We start from the raw sequence: 24,634 nt of genomic DNA, 5'->3' as shown, positions 1-24,634 counted from the left end.
GTTTGGGGGATTTCAGAGAAAATGCTGCAGTACTCTCAGTGCCACAGGATAGGCTAAATAAGGTACAAGCCAGAAAATGAGAGCTGCAGAAGAACTGATATGTTCGTCCTTATAACAAATTGAATTCATATTTTACATGTTTGAAACAAGCAAATCATTCGGGAAAAGTTTTGAATGTTTCTTTTGTAGGTATGAAAGCCCTGTTGGGCATCTTGCACAAAATTGCTTTGCTTTCGATCAGAATACAAACTTCCAGATTTTTTTTTCATTACAATGATAAAGAAAATAAAGGAGGAAAGAAAAATCAGTGTTTGTACCATCAATGCATTCTAGCCTTGTTTTAGGAGGTAGTGAAAGGGTTGGATTGCTCTATCATGAGCTGAATTGGTGTTGAATTTCTGGTTCCTGTGAGCAAGTGTCAGAACTGTTAGTTTTTAAACACTGAAGTTTTTTAAGTCTTTTGCATGCCTGTACTAATGATTCGTATGTTTTTCTTAGACTACTAGCACAAAAGGAAGATCTTTGATTTCTGGTGTTCTGAGTTTGCAGTATTTACTTAATGGCATAGTGGTGTTTTTTACCAGTTTATGTAGTTAGGAGCTGATCTTTTGCTGTCGGTGTTTCCTTACTGCAAATAATAAGGATGTTGCTCTTTGGCAGATTATATGCAATAAAACAGAGAAGAAATCAGATTTGTTTCCAATAACCAATAGTATCAATAATTCAGAAGTGCTATTGAAAAAATGTATTTTTGGAGGGCAAAGGGAGGAATGAAGAAGCAGTATTTTTGAATGCAACTGAGTTGTCAAATGCACATGCTTTGGGGTGTCCTCCATTTCCTCTAGTGAAAGGTCTGCTTAAATAAACTGAGCAGTAGGCAGTGCGTGTGTGCCTTTGCACAACAACATACACCCAGGTGCTTTATTGGCCAGGGTGATCCTAAAGGCAGAGCGCTGTCAACGTTCCTAATTGGTTATTACCCAATAACGCACACCCTCCAGTGTCTTGGGACTACAAAACACTTTTTACCTAGCCTTCCTACATGAATAATGAAGCACTTCAAATACTCATCCAATTATAGTCAGCCTCTCTCTTGACTAAGGGTTGCCAAATGCAATTGGACATACTTCTGACATAGAATTTCAGGCTATGTCTGTGTTGGAAGGGTTTAGTCATAATTCTTGACTTCTGGGGAGAGATTAGATAACACCATGATGGTAATTTCCCCAGCCTCAAAAGCTATTGTTTATTCACTTTTGCTATTAAATTCTAGTTTAGTAGCAGTATAATTTCAGAGTTTTAGAAAAATGGTGGTGGGGGTTTTTTTATTTTATACTTGGAGGCTGTCACATATGAAACTGCTCGTGTTCTCTTTGAAACAATAAAAAGATTTGCTTGTTCTCCAAGTGCCATGGATACAGCTGCATATGACTGAAGTCACCATCAAGCACATGAAAAGCAGACAGTTAGCATGTATACTTTTCAAACATGTAGACTGTATTTATTTTCCTCTTTCACTTTTTCCAAACATTTTGCTGTCCACATGATTGGTTCCTGATATGCCAGTGTCTGACTTTTAAATAGGTTTTTCTCATGTCTTGCTAATGTTCTCAAAAACAATGTCCTCATCCTCTGCAGAATATTAAGGTTTAATTTTACTTTGCTAGCTTTTCCTATGAATGAGCTCCCCTGAATGTTAATCTTCCCTCTGGCCTTCCAAAACCTGATGAAGGTGTTGTGCCATACCCCTGCTCATGGCAGTTTCCAGCCCCGCTGCAGTAACGCCGTAGGGAGTCACGCTGGATCCAGCACACTGCCACAGAGGAAAGCCCTGTGACAGCGTCCGCCTTTTTGGTGCAAAGGAGATACACGAGTAGGGAAGTGGTGGTAAATTCTAGGAAAGATGTAAGCTGGGGGAATGGTGGCAGGAAAGATGCCTCCCTGCTTGTATTTCCCCTGTGGAAGACCTAACTCATGGGAAAGGGAGAGGAGAAAAACTGCTGCTTTTCTGTAGCTAAAGTGTATTTGGAGGCTCCACTTTTTATCAGGCATTCTCATTTTCCCAGTTCCAATATTGCTGTCTCATAAAGCTGGGCCTTGGGCCATGCCTTTCATACTGGCCTTTTCTTCCTTAGTAGCTGACCCCGATAAACTCATCAGCAGAGCTACAATTGCGCTTTCCTGCTTCCGCTTTGGATTAATGGTGTAGCTCTCTGAAACTGAACGGATGCTGCTCTCTGGACTGCAGAGGTCTGGTTCGAGGTGAGCATTTAATTTCCTGCTTGGGAAGTAGAAATAAAAGCCCTAATCAGGTATGTTTCATGCTTCTCTCCTGGTAGGCTCAACAAAAGAAGGGGTGAAAAGGATGCTACTGGAAGTCACTGCTTGTCTGGTATCATTACAAGGCACAAAGCATTGGTTTGAAAATAGAAACAGCTGGTATGGCTGTGACTTTCAGTTGCATTTAGCCTCCATGTGGGTCACTTTATTTCCTATTAAAATGGAAAGTAGCTACATCAGAGATGTGAGTCCTCCTTCCTTCTCTTTATTAATGAAGTCCTGAAAACATGACAAACATGAAGGGCCCTAGGAGTCATGAAGAACATATAATAGGCTTCTGTACCATGCAGAAAGCATAAAGCCGGTAGTGCAGTTCTCATTCAAAGAAGAAAAATTAGTCATGTTGTTCTCCAAACCTGTCCCTGAGCCTGCAGAAGCTCTGCCGGGGCGTGCTGAGCTGTTCCCGATTGGGACAGCTTGGCTGCGGCTCCTCTGGGAGTGTTTTTTCCAAGGGCCCTTTCTGTTGCTATGAAGGACGGCAGGAAGGACTTCATCCCTTGGCCTCGCATGCCTGAATATTTTTCTTCTCAGTGTGCTTCCACTGGGTAAGGTAAGCGGTGATGAAAGTTTGATCAGCCAGAAATTGCATAGGCTTCAGACAGAACAAAATAAATGGGGTGAGGTCCCCAAAAAAAAAGTGTCAGTGAAATCTAGTCCTGATAAAGGTCAAGTTTGTTGTAGCACATTGCTTATTAACTGTACGTCTGAAATGAGGGCACATCCATCATAGCAGAGAGAGTTTATTTTCCTCGTCGCTGTCCTAATATTATTATGCCTTAGTAACAGGACACTTGTGGCAGCATGGAAGGGCGGTGAGGGAGCGGGGTGGGAGGGCGGGTAGCACAGGGGAGAGCCGGTCCCCCCCGGTACCAAGTGACTCCACACGGTTCAGCCAGCAGGAGTGCATTCCTGTTGGCTTTCCCTGCTTCGGAGGTTGAGGTGAAACTCCTTCTTTGTCTTGTCTAAGTGTCTGGTGATAATAAATAATAAGCCAGTGATGCACTCCCAAAATTAGATGTGGAATTTAATTTTGCCTGTGTTCACAGACTCTAAGGATCAAACACGTCTTGTCTGACTCTGATCCTGCAAAGAAGCCTGAGCTGCCATCCACAGTCATACACTGGCTGTTTCTGTACCCCTCAGTATTGTTTAGCAGAGGATTTTCCAGCCCTTGAAGCACAGTGGAGAAATACCCCTTCGTTTTGACAGCCTTTTGTGAGGCCCAAGTCTTAGTCAACACTTCTCACTGATCCCTGCAGAGCCATCACTAACTGCCTTTGCACTACTGGCGTAGAACTGGCAGACTCCTTCCTTCCTTACCAGCAGTGTAAATCCCTGGGGCATATCCCTGCCAGAGGACTTCTAACATCAAAGCAGGCAGGTGGTGGCTGGTGGCAATTAGAGGCAGCAAAGATCACTTGTGTACTTGCGCTGCTGCTGCCCACCACAGCCGCAGCTCTCCCTGGGTGGGCTGCTGGATGCGGGGATGGAGTGGGTCTTATGGGCACAGCTGATGAGCTTGGGGCAAGCATCTGACAGGGGCGGCTGCAAGCCAATCTCAGTCCTCTTGCTGCTTTTCTATTGACTGTATTGCTGCAGTATCAGTGGTAGTATCCCAGAGCCCAATCTGACCTCCAGTGCCTTCTCCCTCCTGTTAAAACCCATCATGAAGCTGGTGCTCAGCAGCTGGTTCTCTGCCTCCCGCTTTACAGCTGGGCACGCGAGTCCATTTTGCCTTCTGTGATTTTTTTTTTTTTTTGGTAGACATCTTGTGGTATACACTGGGGAAAGAAAAGTTGTGCAATAGTGAGTGGCCAAGGACTGCACTGTGGGTTTCTATGACAGGACTGCTTGGTTAATGCAAATAAATACATATTTTTGTGCATGTGGTGGTTAGCAAGAGAATATAGTTTGGTGGTCTGGCTTCATGGTCAGAGTTGGTTGTTTTAAGACATTATCTTTCTCCAGACTCCTTCCTTTCATTGTGCTAATTGGCTTCTGCCTGCTTCTAAAGAAGTAGGGTTTTATGAAGGTAATGGAAAATAATCAGAATCATCCCATAGCCCCAAACTGTTTGTTACAACACTGGTGGCTTCTGGAGAGGCGCGGCTTTGAGGAAACAGCGCAGTTCTTGATTACCCCAATCATTTTCAGGCTTCCGCACCATTCGATAATGTGGTTCTGCAGATCTCCTGTAAAGATAGTAGAAAACAATTATATCTATGCCTTGTGGTGATGCAAGAAAAAAAAATCAGAAATCTACCAAAACACCTGGATTTCTGATAACTTAAAATTTTATTACATTCAGATACAGAACAAAAAGTATCGGTATTAAGCAGCTACACAAGTGGAGGGGGTAATGCAAGGTGGTTGTAACACGTTGTACTTTCAGCAAGCACAGAGAGGAGGAGAACTTTTTGAAACAGTTTTCTGTCCCTGAAAATGCCTGTATTGGAACTTGCATTAATCTAAAAAACCTGTAGTTTTGAAATTCAGGATTTTTCTCACTAACGCATCAGCTTTTTTCTTCTGGTTGGTAAGGGAGTCATAGCCTTTTGGCATACATACCTGCGTTGGTTGTCGATCAGGTTTTTTGCAGTATTAGTGCAAGCTGCAACTTAATCTACTGATACAAGAGTTGTGCAGTGGTACCAGTGTCTGGGGACAAGGACAGATGCGGTATGGAAAGACCTGTAGGCAATGGCTTCCCCCCTACACCCTTATTTTAATCCAAGTGTAGTTAAATTTGGTTGTGTCTTTTTAGAGAAAGGCTTCAAAGTTAAGTGAATGAAATAATGAAAACGTACAAACTCAACCAGTAGTCTGCTCTATGATCAACATCTTTCTGCTAGTTTAAAAGCAGTGCTCAGCTTGGTACGCAACTTCGTGTTTATTAGCAGCCTGGAATTGCCACAGGGAAATTTTGGCTGTTGGGTTGTGCTGGTTTCTACCAGGAAGATCACAACCGATGCAAGACATGTATCCTCACTACTGTAAATCCTCCAGACTGATGGAGTTATGCTTGCTTGCCTGTTTCTCCACAGATTGTTTCCCGCTTGTTTGCCTGCGTTCAGAATTTATGAGTTGCTACATGACAGAGCTGTCATAATTTTTCAGCTGCAGGATCTCCAGTGCAGCGGTGCACGAGGTGTACACGGAATGAGATCCAGTTGCGTGTAGGTGGGCTGGGCTGCTTGCCCTCCATAGGGGTCTGTGTCTGTCCGTTCGCTGCAGCTTGATCCTAGAGTCAGCTCGCTTCAACACCCTGCTAAAATACTCGAGGCTGACTGCCTGCATTCAGGAAATGGGGATCCTAACACACTTGCAGTATAATATGACTTCGGATGACACTCATCTGTATTTCCTCTGGTAAAGCTGCATCTCGGGAAGAAGCTCCTCTGTGTGAGGGTAACCTGAGTTGCAGGATAAAATAGCACTCAAATTAAAAACGTTACAAAGTCCTACACATTTTAGGAGCCCTACAAACTATTGCTCACAATTTCATAGCATATAAATTTGTTATTTTTTATTTAATAAAGCCTGATTTTCTATTGAAATGAGTATCTAGGAAGAATAGCGTTAGACTTTGTTTAATATAAGGATTTCGGTACAGTTAGTTTCTGGTCATTTTGTGAGTGGGATGTGCTCACCTCAACACGGGCAGCTAGTGCCCGTGCACAGTTCCTGCCTGGACTCCTGTGGCTGCTCCAGGAGAGCACGAGTCTGCAGTAGTGTGCGTTCCTGTGCCATCCCTCAGCCCTTCGGGAGTCCCAGAGATGCCCTAGAGCATCTCAAGTGGTACCAGACACCTGTATTTAGGCAGCTGAATCACATCCTGGCTGTTGCGTATTAAAGGCACCATGATGTAACATTTAGTTTTGTCATGTGGTATTTTTGAGGATTTCACTGGCTGCAATTATAGTGTCTGTTTTCACATATGTGGATTTATTATTCCTTATGCCACTATTTGTGGGGATATATTGCTTCTGTGCTGTGTATCTCGGTTCTCTTCCTTTCTTTTCTCTCTACCTCCTCCACAGAAATACATCTGACATACTGTTAGGTTTGGTATGGCTGCAGGGGTGATTATACCATGACGGCATCTAATTTAATAAACAATAAAGCCGCTGGTTTGTGTATGTAAAGTTTGTCAATGGAAATAATGTTATCTGTGTGTTTTTTATCACCCCCACCACCAGCAGAATGTGCAGGTGTGGCTTTGGCATTTCTAACCTATGCATTAAGCACTACTTATTGCTCAGAGCCACTGTCTAAGCTGTTGTAGGTGGACTTTCCTGTCCTCTTAACTGATTAGTGCACAGGTTTTGTATGAACTGATTTGGTTAATGGTGTGATTTTCCTAGTTACTGAAATGCTTAAATCATTTCAACCTCTAGCATGGAAGCAGTTAAACATGTAAATGTATGGAAATGAGTTATACAGGTATAAACACGTCTCTGTAGGCACATGTGTGTGTCCACACTAGGAATCACAGCAATGTAATTGTAATGTATATAAGTTAGAGTTATTCAAAACAAGAGCAGTGTACAGACCTGTGTTTCTCATAGTAAATTCTGTGCTTCTAACACCCACATCTTCGTTGCCTCTGTTGTGTACGCTCTCATGCTATCTGGATTGCCTTTCTCAAAGAATTCATAATCTAGGACATTAGCCTGGAAGTACCATTTTCAGTCTAGGTGGAGGAATCTGTGAGCAGGTGAACTAAGTATTAAAGCAAAACACAAATGTTTGAGAGAAGTATAATAAACGTGTTATTGTGTAGCTGGCCTTGCAGCTTCTCTCATTGCAAATAAAGTCAGCTTTATAGGAAAAGAACATTATTAGGGCAGCCAGGGCAACCTTAGTTTGTAATCTTCATGGTGTATGTGTACTAATACCATCTCCAATACATGATTGCCTGCTGCTGTGCACAGAGAAATGCGGTGCTTAATTACTAAACAGGTCATCAGCATCTCCTGTTCCTCCTCAGTTCAGCACGTGTCCTTGGGCTGTATTTTCTGTGTATTATTCAAGTCCTGTTCTGAAGAGTCAGTCTTGCATGCTTTCATTGCAGCATTCCTTAGTCTAGTACTTTCTTGCTTCACAAAAAAGTAAGGCAGGCATCCTTAGTGGTAGCATCGTGCAGGAAATCTGGCACATGCTTGGACAGAGTTCATTTCTCCAGGGCAGCCCCCATCTGCCTTGCCTGTGTTCCCTTCTTGCAAGCCCTTCCTCATCCATTAGACCTTCTCCTACTCCTCCAACAGATGAAGCAGGGGTCCCATGGGCAACTCTCTGCTACGCTGTACAACCCTGGCTTATCCCCAGCTTGCATGCTGAATTGAGGGTGCTGTGTACCCTCATTAAAGATCATTAAAGATCGAGTCTAAAGTGTTTTCATGGAGAGGGAGATTTGCAAATGAAAGTTGCAGGAGCATCTCTAATATCTGATATATCTTAACTTGTGGAGCTTGTGTTGACTACCTTCATAACGTTCTTTATATGTGTATTTTTTTTCCTTTGTCTATTCTTGTAGGGCTTTAAAAAAGCAGGCTGAACATCCTTTCCACCTTCCCTCGCAAATTTGTCTTGTGACAGTCAGAGCCCAAGTTCAGCAGCAGGGTTGAAACCTGTTAATCTGTTTTACAGGCTTCTGCTACACAGGCTACCAGTAGCAAATTGTTGTCCTCTTCGTGAACTGCACTTGAGAATGATGTTATGAACTTTGCAAGTGACTTGCATGGGTATTTATTGAGAGCAGAGGAGCAAGGATGTTTGGGAATACTTTATTCTGTTCTGGGCTCTGGAGGACAGTGTTTTCTGGGGCCACAGGCTCACCACAGTTAACAGCTAAAGGTTTTAGAAGCACATTCTCTCTCTGAATTTTATTCATTAATGAGAAGCTTTTATTTAGGCTTTAATGTGGAAGTGGCTGCTTTCTCTCTTGAGAAGCAGTCCCCGTAGGATCCCCTGTACAGCACGCAGAGGTTAGTTGTACAGTCTCTTGCCTTTATGGGCTGCAGTGCAGGAGGAGTTTGTGCAGCTCTTGCAAAGGGAAGGGCAAGTGTGTTCTTGTCCTGTCTATGGAAACGTGTTGTCCTTTCTCTTAGAGGAGGCAGCAGTTAACAAAACAACATAGACAGGATTTCTGGCCAAGTAGTCAAGAGTTGTGAAGATCTTGGAAAGCTCGATTCATTATGGTTTCATTGCAATGATTGTCGCTTACAGCGGCACAGGCTCCAGGCATACAAAGTGTGATGCCTGGTTCCCAAAGTAACATCCTGGAAGGGGGCAGAGTTAGTGATATCATAGCAGTTCTTACATAGCATATACGTGCTTAACTGGGGTATCTGTTGGGTTTGGATGCAGAACTCATTTTGCTGCTACTTTTCTAAGGGATTTCATGGAGAATCTCCGAGTGTTTCCTAATTTCCAGTGATTTGTATGTGGAATTTTGATGCTGAGTCTTCTCAAGGGTACAGAGGAAATACTGAGAGCTAATAGTGGTTTGAATGAAATTCATGAAAGCTGAGGGGCAAACTTGATGTATGAAGGAATACATCAAAGGATTTCCCCCATTCTGAGAAGGTTTTTTTGTTGGTTGGTCAGGGTTTTTTTCAACATCCAGATTTTTGAAAGGGAAATGGCTCTGGCAGCTTTTTCTAAGTTGCTTTAACAGTGTTCTGTCTTTGTGGAATCTGCATTTACAGGTGTGTCGATAGGGATTTGAAGATGGGTATTGCTAACATGTCTTTTTTAAGAAACATTGACAATCTTAAAGGAGAGTGGATTTTTGCTTTTTATTTAAACATGATCCTGAGACACAAGTTCTACTTTTTTACATTGCTGCCTGTGAAGGGGTTCAGTGTTCTGAATATATAGATTATCATGGCCTTTAGGATGTTGTGCATCCACCAGTTTAGCTACTTTCTGGCTCTTGGTATTGAATGATAAACACTCTGGTTCTGCTCCTACCCTCCATTATCTGTACTCACAGCAAACCTGACCATCTTAAACATGATTAAAATATAATTCAAAAGTTATTAGCTAATTATGACGCAAAGTACTTAATTTGCCATTGCACCTAATAACTTAAAGGTACTCCTGATAACTTGGTAATAACCGTATCATAAGCAAAAGGACACGGTTGCTACTAACTTAATAGGCAGCTTCCCTCAAGATAAAACATAAATAACGTACCTCAATGAAATTGGATTCAAGCTTAGTAAAATTATCTTGGCAAGCAACGAGAATATTTGTTAATTTTTCTGTGAAATGTTATCATTGCCAAGAAAACTTGGTTACAAAAAACAGAGATGGAAAAAGTATTTGCATGAATAATTGATTTAACATTTCATTGGTTTAAATTATTTTAGGAAAAGTGGTTTTGATATGCTCTGGAAAACTAAAAAGTTTTTAAGGACTTATTTGCAAGATACCAAGCACTGGAGGAGATGTGGGGCTTAAAGGCTTGCAGTCTGCTCTTCTGTATATCCAGTGCCTGAGCGAGCCTGAAAAAAAAGAGCAAGGAGAGATGGTATTGTAAAGCAGAAAATACCGGTGGTCAAGCTGCGGCTATGGAGCAGCAGGCGTGCAGGTGAGATGTTGCACGTAGCTGCTCCTTGCCTGATGGCCTCACGAACGGCTGAAGCAAAATGCTTCTCGTGATGAGAGGGGACGGCGGCAGGTATCTGCAGCCTCCTCCCCTGCTCCCAGTCTCCTTACCTTGGCACGCGGGGTCGGTCAGTCAGAGAGCCAGCCAGCCAGTCGGAGAGGTGTCTCGGGGTCCTCGAGGGAGAGAGGGGCTGCGGTACCGCTCTGTAGATGGTGGTTTGGCTGAAGGAACAGCCTATTTGGGGATGCAAGACTTAAGCTCTCTGGAGACGGGTCTGTATGGTAGCAAAAGGGCTTGAGGGAGCGCTTGGTCTTATCTCTTCCTCCTTACATTTAATTGAAGGTTTCGTGTCCATGAGTCTCAGGAATTCCTTGGCACAGACAGTTCCTGTGAGGGTCAGGGATAGACGCGATGTCTTGGGAAGTGTCAGCAACTTCGGTGTCTGCCAGATGGAGGAACCTCACTTTGTCAACAGTGATGGGGATTGTGAGGATGAGGATCCTGGTTTGGGGTGGGGGAACAGCTGGAGAGCAGAGGACAGACCCATCTCAGCCACATGTGAAGCGTGTAACGCAACCTAGAGGTTCAGGAGGTTTGGCTGCCACGGTATTAGAATTGCTTTTAAAACACTTACCTGCCCAGCCTTGTGTGAAAAGGTGCAGATTTGGGCTGCAGCCTATTCCTCTTATCTGTCTGTATCTCTTTGGTATACCAGAGCAGAGGCAGAAGGTATACGGTAAACAGAAACTCCCTGGCCCATCATCCGCAGTCTGGGCATCACGCTCTCCTGGCCTCACCCTTGCTGCCTGCCGTTGTGCGATGTGGGAGATGGTTTCCATCTGCCCACATATATAGCTCTCTGGCCGTGAGTCACCAGCTCTTGACATCCCATCCCAACTATTTATTCCTTTCTTTTCTAAAATGTCAGCATTTCTACAAGAGCCATTTGGGTCCGGGTGGATGATGGTCCTGAGTTTGGGAGTGGGGGTTGAACGTGCTGGGAGAAGGCTGTGACAGAGCCTGTGTTTTTTTGGCCTACTTCTGTTGGACATTCGGGCACCCTGCACCCACCATAAGGCTGTCAACCAGTGTGTTATGTACATCGGGGGAGTTGCTGTATTAGCTCTGTTTTGTAGTGTAATTACTACTTCTGGTGTGAATCTCCTAGGTAGGTAGATCACCTGTTTAGCGGGAAAAATACAGGTTTTATTTTTCTTGGAAAAATTTCCTTTTCAGGTAAACAGAGATTAGGGTGTTGCTACTAACTTCTGGAGCCTTAGCCATCCATTTTTTAATTCACCCCAATGTTTCCTGTGACCCACATACCCTCTTTTGTTCACCTGTCATTTAGTTACACGTCTCATCACCTCCATGCTCATCTGCAGCGTAGAAAGCCGGAGTTCACTCTAGTATAAGTAGCATTCCTGCAACATGACTACACAGTGCACTACACGGTGTTGTGCAATTTATTCTTTTCCAGTTAATGTGTCAGTTTGTCCATGTGGGTTAGATCCAGTGACTGTTAGTTCATTTTGTAATATGTCTGATTTGCTTTCATCTCTGCTCCTGGTGCTGCCTCTGATCAGGCAGGTTACAGCAGATCCCATGCTTTGGTTTTTTTTTTTTTCTCTGATGCATTCCCTGATGATACCACCTCACTCATCATTTCAGATCCTTCCCATCTGTTCCTCACATGCTTTACTCGGCATTTAAGACTATTCACCACTTCTTGTCTATCTCAATTTCTTCTAAATGTTTTATTAGCCCTCTGAGCTTGCCCTTACCTTTTCTTTCGCTTCCATGCTCAAATAACAGTCTTGATCTCCATGTAAATGATTCAGTTCTTTAATCTTTAGCAAATATTTCCACAAAGGTTTGACATCCTTCTACTTAGTATTGGGGATTTCTCTGTTCTTTAAAGTGCCACGTAACATTTTCTTTTAACTCCCGTAAGAACTGGTGTTTCAATACATCCTCCTGTACATCCTTCTTGCTCTGCCATTTTGGCTCCTATATAAATATCTTTTCTATAGAAGGTTTAATGAGATTTTAGGTTTTAATACATTTTTCCCCTGTTGCCTTTGCTTTATAATCATTGTATTCATGCCTCTTCTGATAACGTAGGAACTGTCTGTGCCAAGGAATTCCTGAGACTCATGGACATGAAACCTTAAATTAAATGTAAGGAGGAAGAGATAAGACAAATTATAATAGCACTGAGAGCAAGAGATTACAACAGAGTATTTGGTTAAAATGCGGTTTTCATAATATATGTTCCTGAAAATTGCAAATGTATTCTGTTATGTTTATGAGCCAACTTTTGTTATGCAGAGTTATAAAGATTGCTAGGTATTCAGTCACTGTGGATCCAAATGACGTGAGGTATTCAAAAAAGAAGAGCAGGCTGTTACTGTTAAAAGTGGTCCTCTGAAAAAAGAATAGAAACATCATCATTCTCCAGTTGGATAGGATAGCATTTCTCCCTGGTGTGGATGCCTCTTCAAATGTACTAGCTTCTAGGGGACAGTGCAAAATTATATAATTTAGACGTACAAGAAAGTAAAATTAAATAGCCATGAGATGAGCATACTATTAAGCAGATCTAATTTATAATGGGCTCTTATGCAAATTGCCTTTGAGCACTTAGTTAAAGAAAATGAAAAGAAATTAATAAGGACAACGTGGACTAAGAAGTCACAGAGGAAAAAAAAGAGTAAAAGCCTATTCCAGCTCGCTCTCTGCACACCCCAGAGTGTTAAATAAGCATTCCCATTAGCCACATAAATATAATGATGTGATAGTAAAAGTTGCATTCACTTACCCTTTCAAGGGCCAAACCCCTACTCACTTTGCCACAGTGGCTCCAACCAGGTGAGTAAGATTTCAGCTAAAATCCTTTTTCTTTGCCATGTAATTCATTGTTGGAGGGAGACGGATGTGTTTTCATGAGTGCTTTGCCCCTTGCCAGCCACTAAATATCTGACCTCAGTGGAGTCCCAGGCAGCTACTTGCCTCGCCGTTAGCATGGAATTGCAGGTGCCAGGGCATCTCTGATGCTCCTCCTGCTGCACAGTTCCTTCTGCCGGGTTATTAAAAGGGCTTCACACCAGGAGTTCTCCCTTTTTGTTCTGTGAAAGACACAGAGAGCGGGGAAAGCGGACAGCTTAGAACTGTTGAAAATAAGTTTATTGCAAAAGATTTTCAGTTAGTTTTGAGTTCATAGTGTCCTCTGATAAAGATGATAATATGAGAGATAATATACTGAATATATGTAATAATAAGGAATCTATATTTTCTCAGAGAAAAAAAAAGTTTATTTCTACCTTAGTTTGAAAGTAATGCAATATTCTGCATGCTTGCAAACATCACAGCTTGCAGCTTTTCCATGTTCCTTGTATCCCTTCGATTACAGAAGTGAAGAATTTTATCTCTGTCCACTGAAGCCACTAAAACAATCTGCAGAACCGTGTCAGTTTTCTTAAGCGTTAAGAAAGTTGTGCAATGGTTGACTTGTTTAATTAATATTGGCCATCTTGTTCCTAATTGTTGCTGCTTTCCCAAATTCTTGACTGAGGCAGAATATCCTAAAGGGAAGTCTTTCTCTTTATGTGTATAATAATATATTTAAATATTTATACATGGGGAAAGCAAGGTTATAAACACTTACACTATGTATACAGTTTTGCTGCAGACTGAGTATATTTTTATACTTGACAAACAGGACTTGTTTCTGAAGAATTTGAAAAATCCTGTAAGCAATGTCATCTTCCCATGCTAGCTTTTTGGTCTAGAAACACTGCTATGGGAGTGCTGGTCTGTGGGGAGTAGGATCCCTACAGTATTTTGTGGAAGTAAAATATTGATCTCTTCCATATCCAGTTGTTCTCTGCCCACTAAAACCAGGCTTGTGGCTGTACCTGTTTTGTGTCCTTAAAGTAAAACCAAATTATCTGACAGAAGCTGAGTTTTCCACTGGTGATATTTTCAACCCTTGAAGCATTCGATTTCTGACAGTGGAACATGATACTTAAAGCCATAGACATTAATTATTACCCATTGGAGGTCGCACTTTCAACCCATGGGACATTAATTTTCCTGATATACAGAAAATTCCAGCCTGTTAGTTTTAATTAAATATTTCAGAAGTACATTTTCTTGTAAATGGACTACAGTTTCTTATCCTTTACCCTTGATATTTGGCTAATTCTGCATATAATTATCAGCTTATTTTGCAAGCCTCCTTCAAAGCACTTTCCTGTTTGGAAATCCATTCAGCTCTTACATATTTGTAATTCAAAAAAAAAAAAGTTATTTTTGCCAATCATTGGCCAACATCGTCAAGAAGATGAGGAAAAACATCTTTCAGGTTTTCTTGGGGAGTGAAATTTTAATAAACATGACTTAACAGTTCCTTTTTTGTGGCAGTGGATTGATGTCCGTGAAGCATGTATGATTGCATTGTGAGACCAAGCAGGAGTGACAGCCGGAGCTATGGGTGACAGGGAGGGTGGTTACTCAAATCATATTGTATAGAAAAGTTGCCAAGCGAGGCACGGCAGAGAGCTTGCCGCTGTGCTTCCAGGAACCCAGGAGTACAGGGGGAGGCTGGAGGGTGAAGGCATTGGTCGTTTCCCAAATCCTGGCATAGCCCAGTCTCCTCTGATGAGTGTAGCAAATGCAGCTTAGGAGAATGACCCTGCCACCAGATTTGGGTCCCCTATTATCTCAAGTCTTTCCCCGGAGGCCATGTGAAGGAAGCTGGAATCTACATTTTTCCATCTGAAAAGGAAAAAGGCTTTAATTTTGTTTACAGAAGTCTTTCTGCTGGGGGTCTACCCTTCCAAAGCTGTTTTAACATGTGAAAGTGCAGTTGTGTATTGCAAAGGGACCCTGGGGGCGGATGCCAGGGGAATTGGGACTTTGCAATTCCTTGGGTTTTTTGCACTAAGGCAGCGCTTTCTGTTAACTCTTCCAGCCCAAACCCAACGGCTTTCAGGTCCCAGGTAGCACTCCTGATGGTTGTGCACTCTTGTCAGCATTTTGGTTTTGTCAGAAGGCTCCATCCTCTGATACTATCTTGTTATTCTCCTAAACAATTAATAAAACGAAGACAAAAAGCCTAGAGGTTTAAAATATGTAATTATAGTAGTAATTTAGAACTAGGAAAATGCTGCAGAAACCAATTACCATTATACATTTCAATAATGACTGACTTGGCCAAATATATATGTTTTGTGTGTGATTTCCATGATAGATTCCAAGACAACATGCTTAAGTATAGGGGAAAATTAATTCTAAATGCTGAGTGTATCCATATTAGACATAAATGTTGCTCATCCACCTAGTGAACAGGAACCTGTATTATATGGCCTGTCACAGCTTACATTTTGAGCAGCAGGGCAGGCAGTAACAAGTATCTGAGGAAGAAAGCTTGAATTGTTCTAAGGGATGGCTTTGAAAAAAATATTTTGTACCCGATCATCCTGCAAAATATATTTAATTCCTTATACGTTACAGATTTCATGCGACTTGAATTGATTCAGGCATTTCCTACAGAATTGTCAATGGCCTGTTGAGGTTAATGGCATTTTATTTCTTCCCTGGTCTTCATCTCTCCCGCCTGGTGAGAAAGAACAGATGAGACCTGGATTCTGTTCACAGCTTATTACCGGGTGTACTGCTGAGGTCCCTGCTGCAGGCACAGACATCCCTTCAAACTCCATTTGGGTTGGCTGTGCCACTTTTGAAGGGAGGGTGTATGGCTGTGGGTGTGACGTGGCGTGTGGTCACCTGCAGCCCTGTCCCTCTGCAGTTCCCCGAGACCCCGCTGCAACCCTGCTGCCTCCCCGTCTTTGGTAACCGCTTCTGTCTTTTGCCTCTTGACCCTTTCCTGGCGATCCCCTTCTGCTGGCTGATGGATGGGGGTGTCTCTCAGCCTGGGATGCTCCATGCAGCCAGGAGGGCTGATCACCTCTGAGTTTTTGGTGGGTTTTTTTTTCTACTGGTGGTGGGGAATGGTTGCTTCTTCACTTCTTGTAAAACAAAAATAGTGTGCCATGACTGTTTGTTGTGCTCATTCTATCCTTTTCATGAGAAGACAGACCTGTACCTTACCTACGCCACAAACTGAGTGTGATCAGGGAATACAAGTGCCTGTTGGTCCCCTAGCTCCATGCTGATGCCCAGTGATACTACTGTATGCTCTTTAGTAACCTGCAGAGGTTTTACTGTGCTCGTTCTCAAAACAGATTGGTTATACTGGGACAAAAACTACATATGAATGAGCCCTTTCATTAAGATAATGAAAACGCAGTATCTGCAGAATGTAACAGGTTGTGACAAGGCTCTGAAATCGCATCCCAAGTTGTCGGCAGTATTTCACACGGAGTGTCCGTGTGACGTATTGCAAGGGAGCTATTTTGAGACCATTTTGTTTACAGTTCTGCTGTTGGAAAGAATCAAAAAGTACTTCCACATTGCACATGCAGACGTATAAACAGGCACACAGAATCAAACCTACCAGTTACTCCTGCCAATTTCATTGGGAAACTGCGAGTGACTCAGGAGCATTTTGCAAACGCCCTGGTGCAGAAACACAACGTGTATTTCATGTTACACTGGCAGGGTTTTTCTTCAGAGTTTTCAGCCCTTCCTGTTGCTGTAACAAAAGCAGGTTTGTGGGGCACACGTCTAGAAAAGGTGTGTGTGCCCAGCGGTTGATGTTGCAAGACCTGTTGGCTGACAGAGGCTCTCTAGGTGGCTGTGTGGTTCTGGTGGTGGGTGGGTGGTCTCTGTCAAAACTGAAGGTTTTTTCCTGATTATTTTAGCGTGTGCTAATTGATACCTCCCACAAACAGTTAATCGTTACCTCACATTGAAATGTTATAACCTTTGTATTCCCAGCTTCTTATTCCCACAATGTGCTGCCCCCTCAGTTGTGCCTGTTCAAGTGTTGGTTGAAGTAAATGGCATCCAAAAAATGAACTGGGTTTAAAACAAAACAAAACCCAAGCAAAGAACCAAAAAAACCCCATTTCCCAAGTGCAATTTCTAAACTAAATCAGATTCACCATGCAGTCCCCCAGAAAGCAGAATGAAGTCAATCAAGGGGGTTGGTGCATCTGGGGGGGATGGCATCTGCTGATGGGGGCTATTGAGAGAGATGTCCAAAATCATCGAAGGGGTGTCGTATCATGAGACATGGATTTGGGCAGCGAGGCTGGTGTGAGAGCCTCCTGCCCCAGCTGCTTCCCCCTCCACCTCCTCAGCAGAGCTGTGCTACTTAAAATTTTCTGAAGCCATGCTGGAAAACACCCAGCTTAAATCATGGTTTGAAACCAACCCTTTTCTTATGAAGTGCAACTGCAAAGCTGCTTCCTTCGGTGAAGTCAGCGCAGGGGCTTTTACAGCATCGGGCCATTCGGGTGGCTGCTGAGCCAAGCCTGGTCTGACCCTGCCGCTTGCCTCTTGTTTCCTCTCCAGAATCGGCCGGCTTTTCGATGGCACAGAGCCCATTGTCCTCGACAGTCTCAAGCAGCATTATTTCATTGACAGAGATGGGCAGATGTTCAGATATATCTTGAACTTTTTAAGGACATCGAAACTCCTCATTCCTGATGATTTCAAGGTGAGATTTCAAGGGACTTGGGTGTTTTGCATGTACCTTGGTAAAGCAGGTATCCGGCGTGTAGTCAAAACAGAGCTCTAGACGGCGGGGGGGGCGTTGTAGGGTATGGGATTTGATTTTAGGTATGTGGCAAAAGTAAGCATGGGGTTGCTAAAGTGGTATCTGTCAGCCTTTCCTAGAGTGGCATCAATATTAAATTTTCCCCTCCTGGCTATAGCATAATGGAGCAACCTTGCCATGTTTGATCTAGGGAAATTAAATATCATAGGATCCTGATGGAGGCAGAAAGGATGTTACAATCTGGAACCGACTGCTCGTGAGCTTTGCTGATTACTTGTCCTCTCATCCACTTTTATGCTTCCCCTCTGATTGCAGCAGCTCCAGCTTCCACTCCCACGCTGAAATTCAGAGAACGGTGTGGGAATCACAGTATTGACAAAATAAACTGCACACATGGTAATATTTGAGCATTACGTCATCGAATATTTTCTCCCTCAGACTCTTGAATGCATATTGCAAGTTTAATTTGGGAGTTTGAGAGAAGTCAGGGAAGAATAGTTCCACATTTATTATTTAAACTTTATTAAAGAGCCTGCTTTTTTTCTCTTTTTAATAACAAATTAAATTTGTGGTGGCTCACCACGTTAGACATTAGCCTACAGAGGCAGAACTTCAGACTCCACGTGCTGCTCTGTGTTTATCCACTTGTAGGTATGTGGGTGTATATGTGCTGTCAGCGAATTCAGTGCTGGAGACCGCGGCTGCAGTCAGAACAGATCTTTATCATTACTTAATGAATGCGTATCAATGTAGCTGGCTGTGCCATTAGTTCACCGTAGGAAATACAGCAACTCAGATTGAACAAGAGAGGTGATGGGGAAGGGTTAGAACAGTTCACACTGGTGTGCAGTCTTTTATCCCTCCTATCTGAGACAGATTTTCAGGTGTTTGGGGCATAACAGGTGTGAGGTTGAGTTCAAGAGCTGTATTGCAGCAACCTTTGAATCATCTGCTGTAGACGCATACTTACTTCTCCCATGCGTGACAAGGGCAGATCTACCTGAATAATGTGGGAGTTTGGAACTAGCCGATAAGCATCATATCCCTCTTTTGAAGCCTTAGCACGGCTTTGTGCTGCTCTTGGCACTTGTTCTGAAGGTAATCAGAAATACAGAAAAAGGAAAAGCCACCTTCTGTGCAATATTAAGAAATTATATATGCAGAGCCTTTTAAACACATAAATATACTGTAGCTGTGCTGAAATTAGAAATGTAAGTCTTCACAAGTTCACCCAACCAACATGATGTTCAAAGGGGTGTCCTTCCCAGTTGTGCTTTAAAGTGTCCAAAAGATCGGTGCTTAAAATGAACAGCAGTCCTTGTTTCTTAGAAATAAATAGATTGTGTGACTTTTTTGTTACACATTAAATGTAAGCAGTATTTTGAGCATGATTTAGGTATTCCATTCTTATCAAGTATTTGGTTTATATCTCAAATTCAGGGCCATATTGACTGTTAGCAGTCTCCTCTTGTCATTCTATTCCTCTGTCTTCCCTAATACTCATGTATTGCTTTTCTCTGTATAAATATTTTCCAAATGGTCTTATGCTCTTAAACCTAGAAAAACAAGATTTTTTTTTTTTATTTAAAAAATGGCAGTAGACAGACTCCAGATCATCAGTTGTGAATTACTTCAGTACTGGCTATGCTTGGAAATGTGTTCTCTCTGCTCTGGCATTTGAGACGATGTAGTAAACAATACTGTTGGCAAAATGGGGAGGTATTAAAAAATACTTAATTTTTAAAATGCAGTAATATGTGCAATCCATTATGCAAATATCTGAATCATTTTACACTAAGAACCCTTGCAGCCTCCCTCATTTACATTCTTATACCTGTTACAATGCCTGCTAGTATTGCTGTAAGACGCAATGGATCGTAGTGATGAATTTTCTGAATCCTGATTGAATTCTGTTCCATCTGTTCAATGAGGTCATTATTCTATGACATCACTGTGGGGATAAAATACGGGGAAAAGTGGGATTTTTGCCTGGATTATTCCATAGCAGGAGGGAGTTGAGCAAGCATAGCCTCCCCCTCCTGTAACGAGTGCTGCTATACCCAGTCTGTTTCAAGTGGCTGATGGTTATTTTTTGCTTGCACTGTTATTTTATTACACCTTCCTACACAGTAATTAGGAACTATGTCTGAAGGGTTCCAGATCTAGAGCGGCGTTAGCCTGAATAACCATATACATTAAGCGGTACATTAGCAATGCCTCTTTCTTAATTATGCACAGTAATATACGTGTCTTTCAGGACTACAGTTTGTTATATGAAGAAGCAAAGTATTTCCAGCTTCAGCCCATGCTAGGAGAGATGGAAAGGTGGAAACAGGACCGGGAGAGTGGCCGCTTCTCAAAGTCTTGTGAGTGCCTGGTGGTACGAGTTGCCCCAGATCTTGGAGAGAGGATTACACTGAGTGGCGATAAGTCATTGATAGAAGAAGTGTTTCCAGAAATTGGAGACGTGATGTGTAATTCCGTCAACGCCGGCTGGAATCACGACTCGACGCATGTCATCCGATTTCCACTGAACGGATACTGTCACCTCAACTCAGTTCAGGTAGGAAGTCATGTATGCATTTTTTGGAAGGGAGCCTACTGGCTGGCTACCACTGGGTTGACCCTCTTCCCTGTCACTGGAGCATTTTGGTGAACAAAATCAGCTGGAGACTTTGAGCTAGTTATTTACTTCTGTGGGTCAGGGCTGCTTTCTCGACTTAATTCACACATATCATCACCAAATCTCTTTGCAAGCAAACTACAGTAGTGTTAATAACCTGCTTTAGAAGATAGGTGTTTGCCTCACTATAAAGACATTGTATATTTGGAGAAACATTTTTTTTTTTTACATTTGAATATAGGGCAACCATTCAAACCTGCTTCCAGTTCCTTGCCTTGCTTGTTATAAATTGTTTTCTGGCTTGATGAGAGGACACAGGGACATCTCAAGCCAGGGAGGGAAAACGCCACATCCCCACAGAGCGTGTTGTGAGGGCATTGGGAGCTGTCCCTTCACCTGAGAAAGGCAGTGGAGACGATCTGATTTGCCAGAGTCCACAGGAGCTCTGAAACTAAATAGGAAGAACGGAGGAGCAAAAAGGAGAAGCCCCGGTCTTTTTACTCTGGGTGTAACAAGTGAGAAGTGAGGAGAAAGGGGATTTAATGAGAGAAAGAGACAACGGGACAGTAGCACTGGCCAGCTACTGAAAGGAGGGCCACACTTCCACAGAGGGAGAGCACAGCTGGTGTCGTCCTCCTTTCTCCTCCTTCCTCCTGAAACAGGACCCAGTATTTCTGGAGAAGAGAGCAGCCTGCAGACACAGGAGAAGGCATCTGTTGAGTCTTACCCTTGTAGAGGGCACTTTGCCTCAGCCCCCTCTATTATCTTTCAAACTGGGACATCCTAGGAGGACTTTGACCCTTCAACGAGACTATCAGGCAAGACGTGTAATGTGAAGGGTACAGCGGGGGGTGAGGAGTTATCACAGGTGTGGTTAAAAACTAGGGCATCTTTTTTCCAGTGTTACCAAGGTCTTTTGCATTTGATAAACACCTCTCTAATACTTCTTGAATAAATCACTATATCCTTTTTACTTTGGACGAAGAAAACACGTTTAGTCTTCCTCCTTGCTGTGGTAACAAAAGCAAAGGCACATCTGCTTATTGCAAACAGGGACCCATCCATTTCTGTGGTTTCAGGGAAGACTCTCCTGTCTCACTTTCAGTGGGTTTTTCCTAATTTTTTAAGGCATAGTAGAGGCCTGTTGCAATAGGACAAGGGGTAATGGTTTTAAGCTAAAAGAGTGTAGATTCAGACTAGATAGAAGGAAGAAATTTTCTATGATGAGGGTGGTGAAACACTGGAACAGGTTGCCCAGAGAGGTGGTAGACGCCCCATCCCTGGGAACATTCAAGGCCAGGTTAGAGGGAGCTCTGAGCAACCTGATTAGTTGAAGATGTCCCTGCTTACTGCAGGGGGATTGGACTAGATGACTTTCAAGGACCCTTCCAACCCAAATTATTCTATGATTCTATGTAGCAATATCTAAAATCAGTAGCTGTTATGAAATGGCTAAGAAAAAATCTGGGAGACAAATGCAGGTAATTTCTGGAATAATAATAATAAACTTATGGTGTCATCTGTTTTATCCTTTGTTGGTTAAAAACAACCAACCTCACACACCTGTCTCCACCTAGTTAGCACGTCCTGCACAGCCAGCATTTTGGAGGGAGAACAGCTCTTCGCATCTGGAATTGTCACTAGCACTATTGATGCTGTTTGGTTTAGACACACCTCCGAAATGGTGCAGACTCATCAGCAAGTTCTTACGCAGAAGAGACTTGCAAGCTGAGCTTGGCGTCTTTCCATCTGCCAGGTCCTGCTGTCCAGGTAGAGCAGCTCTGCTCTGCTCCCTCCCCAGAGGAAGCGAGCTGAGTGCCACAGCGTGCACCGAAGGCTCACCAGGCGCTGCATGTTTGCTAGCACTTAACACAGGAGTCTGGATAGACCTATCTAGGCCTGTCGAGATACGGTTAACCCATGTTATGCTTGGACAGTTGTCTCCTACTGGCCTTTACTGTCATGCTGAAATATCAAAGTTGTTTTGTTGTAGTGACTAATGCAAATTTAGAACTGCCTTAAATGTAGGATTACAACTGAAAAGGGATAGGACTTTCAAGGAGGGTTATTTAGCCAGATGTCATGTGATAGTTCTCAAAGCAGTTGTATCCTTTAGCTGTTTATCACTTGTTCTGATGGTTACATTTTTGTCACACAAATAAGAATTGCCAAGCATATTTACTGATGTGAAAAACCCAAGTCAGAGTGGCAAAATACACGCAGGCTTCAAGAGAGATGATGATCCCACATTGATAATGCTGCATCTTCCATTTTGGGGGAACGTAAGCATCTCCCAGTCCTAATAACAATGTGGGGCGGGACAGGGACTACAAATAGATGTGGAGAGTGAGGGACAGACCAAACAGTTTGTCCAGGGCTGGGCTAGTTTCCTGACCAGTTGCTTCCACCGCATTTTTCTTCTCAGGACCTAAGTTCTCCTGCTTTATTTTTCAGTGGCTCGCACTGAGACATTTTGGGGGGATTTTGGCTTATATTGTTAAAAGCTAAAGATCAGGGTAAACAAAAATTGCAGAGATGTTTTGATGGTTCCTTCTGAGTCTCTTTTCCCACCCCCTCCTTTTTGAGATTTGTCTGCCGTGCAATTAGCCATGCTCAGGTATTTTGGAAGGACGTTTGCTGACCTGAAACAATACATGTAAAGACATGGTATGTCTTGATTTAAGTGTTTTTAAACCACAGCTTGCTTCTTCCCCCACCCCAATTCCGTGCAGCCTTCTGCCGCTCTGCTTGCCCTTGCTGTCCCAGCACATGTGCAAGCCAATTTGCTAATTGGTGAAATAGCTGGGAAGGACTCGGTAGGCACTTGCTCCCAGCACAACCCAGTGAGGTCCGGTCATGCTGGACAGAGAGGCCCATGTCCTGTGGGGTGCGGGAGCATCAGCCCCCCACCTTGGGGCCAGTGGCCACCACAGCTGACCCTGGTGAAGCCCTGGAAGAGTCTCCTTCACAGGTGAGGTGGAGGAAGCCCAGGCAGCAGAACAGATAAAGATGATGACAAAAGTAGCAAAGAGTGTAAACAAGGGAAAGAATGCCTCAGCCCTGCAGTTACATAAAACCAGCATGAACATGGGTAATTTAAAAAAAAAAAGTAAATAGTGGAATAGTGGTGTGGAAGGAGACCATGTTCTTAGCACCCTGGAGCTGGTGCTGGGAGCTGAGGTCTTTGCACCATCATCTGTTGGGTTAGCTGTGTTGGGCATGTCTCCCTGCTGCTCCCAGACCATGCCTGACTGTTCTTTTTTCCTTGTGTTTGTTTTCTTTTTTCTCTTTTTCTTTTTGCCATTTTATTTCCCACTGGAAGCAACACTCAGGTTGTGAGAAGGGAGGAAAGAAGATGAAAAGGCAGAACTCGTTAGTCCCATAATTAAAGTTAAAAGGTCCCAGGTTTTACCACAGGTAACTGTAGCCACAAACCTTCATAGTCGCGGTTGGTTTTTAAGTCTCTAGAAAATATGACGGTAACTTTTCTGAAATTATGGCCGCAGTATCTGCATTGTCACCATTTAGTTGAGGTGTTTGGTCAGCATCCTCTGGTATCTGCTGTGCAATCCTGTATTTGCCCTTTCGTATTGTAAATTTTGTGAAGCAGAGAATGCATTTTTCCAGGCATGTTCCTGTGGCTAGAAGAATACTGGATTTGTTGACAGTACTAAAAAATAAAATACAAAAAGTCAGCAGAAATCAATCCAATACAATGAAGCTGAGGGAACCAGTTAGCAGATCGGTGTAACTACTTTTGTTTCCCAGCTGGATCCATTTGAAAACAGCAGTATCATCCTCGGACACCAAATAGTCTGTTTATTTACTTATACATTGGTGTTTGTTTCCTCTTTTTTGCAGGTACTTGAGAGGTTACAGCAAAGAGGGTTTGAGATTGTTGGCTCATGTGGAGGTGGGGTGGACTCTTCCCAATTCAGTGAATACGTACTGAGACGAGAACTCAGAAGGACATCTCGTGCACCCTCCGTCATTCGAATAAAGCAAGAGCCTCTGGACTAAAATGGACATGTTTCTTTATGCAAAAAAAAAAAAAAAAAGGAAAAGAGAAAGGAAAAAAAAGGGGGACATTTCATGTGCAGTTTGGACTCCAAACAAGTCCTGGAACTAAAATTGAATAAAAGACACATTTATATCAAATATAGAGACCACACCTGAATTCATATGGGAACATTTGGAATGGTAGTAATAATAATAATAACCTCAAGGTGTAAAAGAAAACACACACACTCACATATATATAAAAAATATGTATGTATATGTATGTATGTACATATATATATGTATGTATACGTCAAAGGGTAGGAAATGCAACAACAAAAAAGTGGTAGATGAGGTTGGTGCTGTGATG

The 24,634-nt window shown here is 42.8% G+C and overlaps 1 protein-coding gene across 1 annotated transcript in view; it reads left to right on the top strand.

Annotated features, from left to right (window-relative positions):
- Positions 1-24,323, top strand: part of KCTD1 (potassium channel tetramerization domain containing 1) — a 35,169-nt gene extending 10,846 nt beyond the window's left edge. Inside the window, exons 3-5 of the mRNA XM_010574347.1 lie at positions 17,438-17,582; positions 19,900-20,205; positions 24,127-24,323. Coding sequence (XP_010572649.1) covers positions 17,438-17,582; positions 19,900-20,205; positions 24,127-24,285 — 610 coding nt within the window. The 3' untranslated portion in view covers positions 24,286-24,323. The remainder of the gene's footprint in view (positions 1-17,437; positions 17,583-19,899; positions 20,206-24,126) is intronic.
- The last annotated feature ends 311 nt before the right edge of the window (positions 24,324-24,634 follow it).

Source organism: Haliaeetus leucocephalus, unplaced genomic scaffold, assembly GCF_000737465.1.
Source record: "Haliaeetus leucocephalus isolate CR32 unplaced genomic scaffold, Haliaeetus_leucocephalus-4.0 Scaffold428, whole genome shotgun sequence".
Classification (NCBI taxonomy): Eukaryota; Metazoa; Chordata; class Aves; order Accipitriformes; family Accipitridae; genus Haliaeetus; species Haliaeetus leucocephalus.
This window is presented reverse-complemented; position numbering and strand designations above follow the sequence as displayed.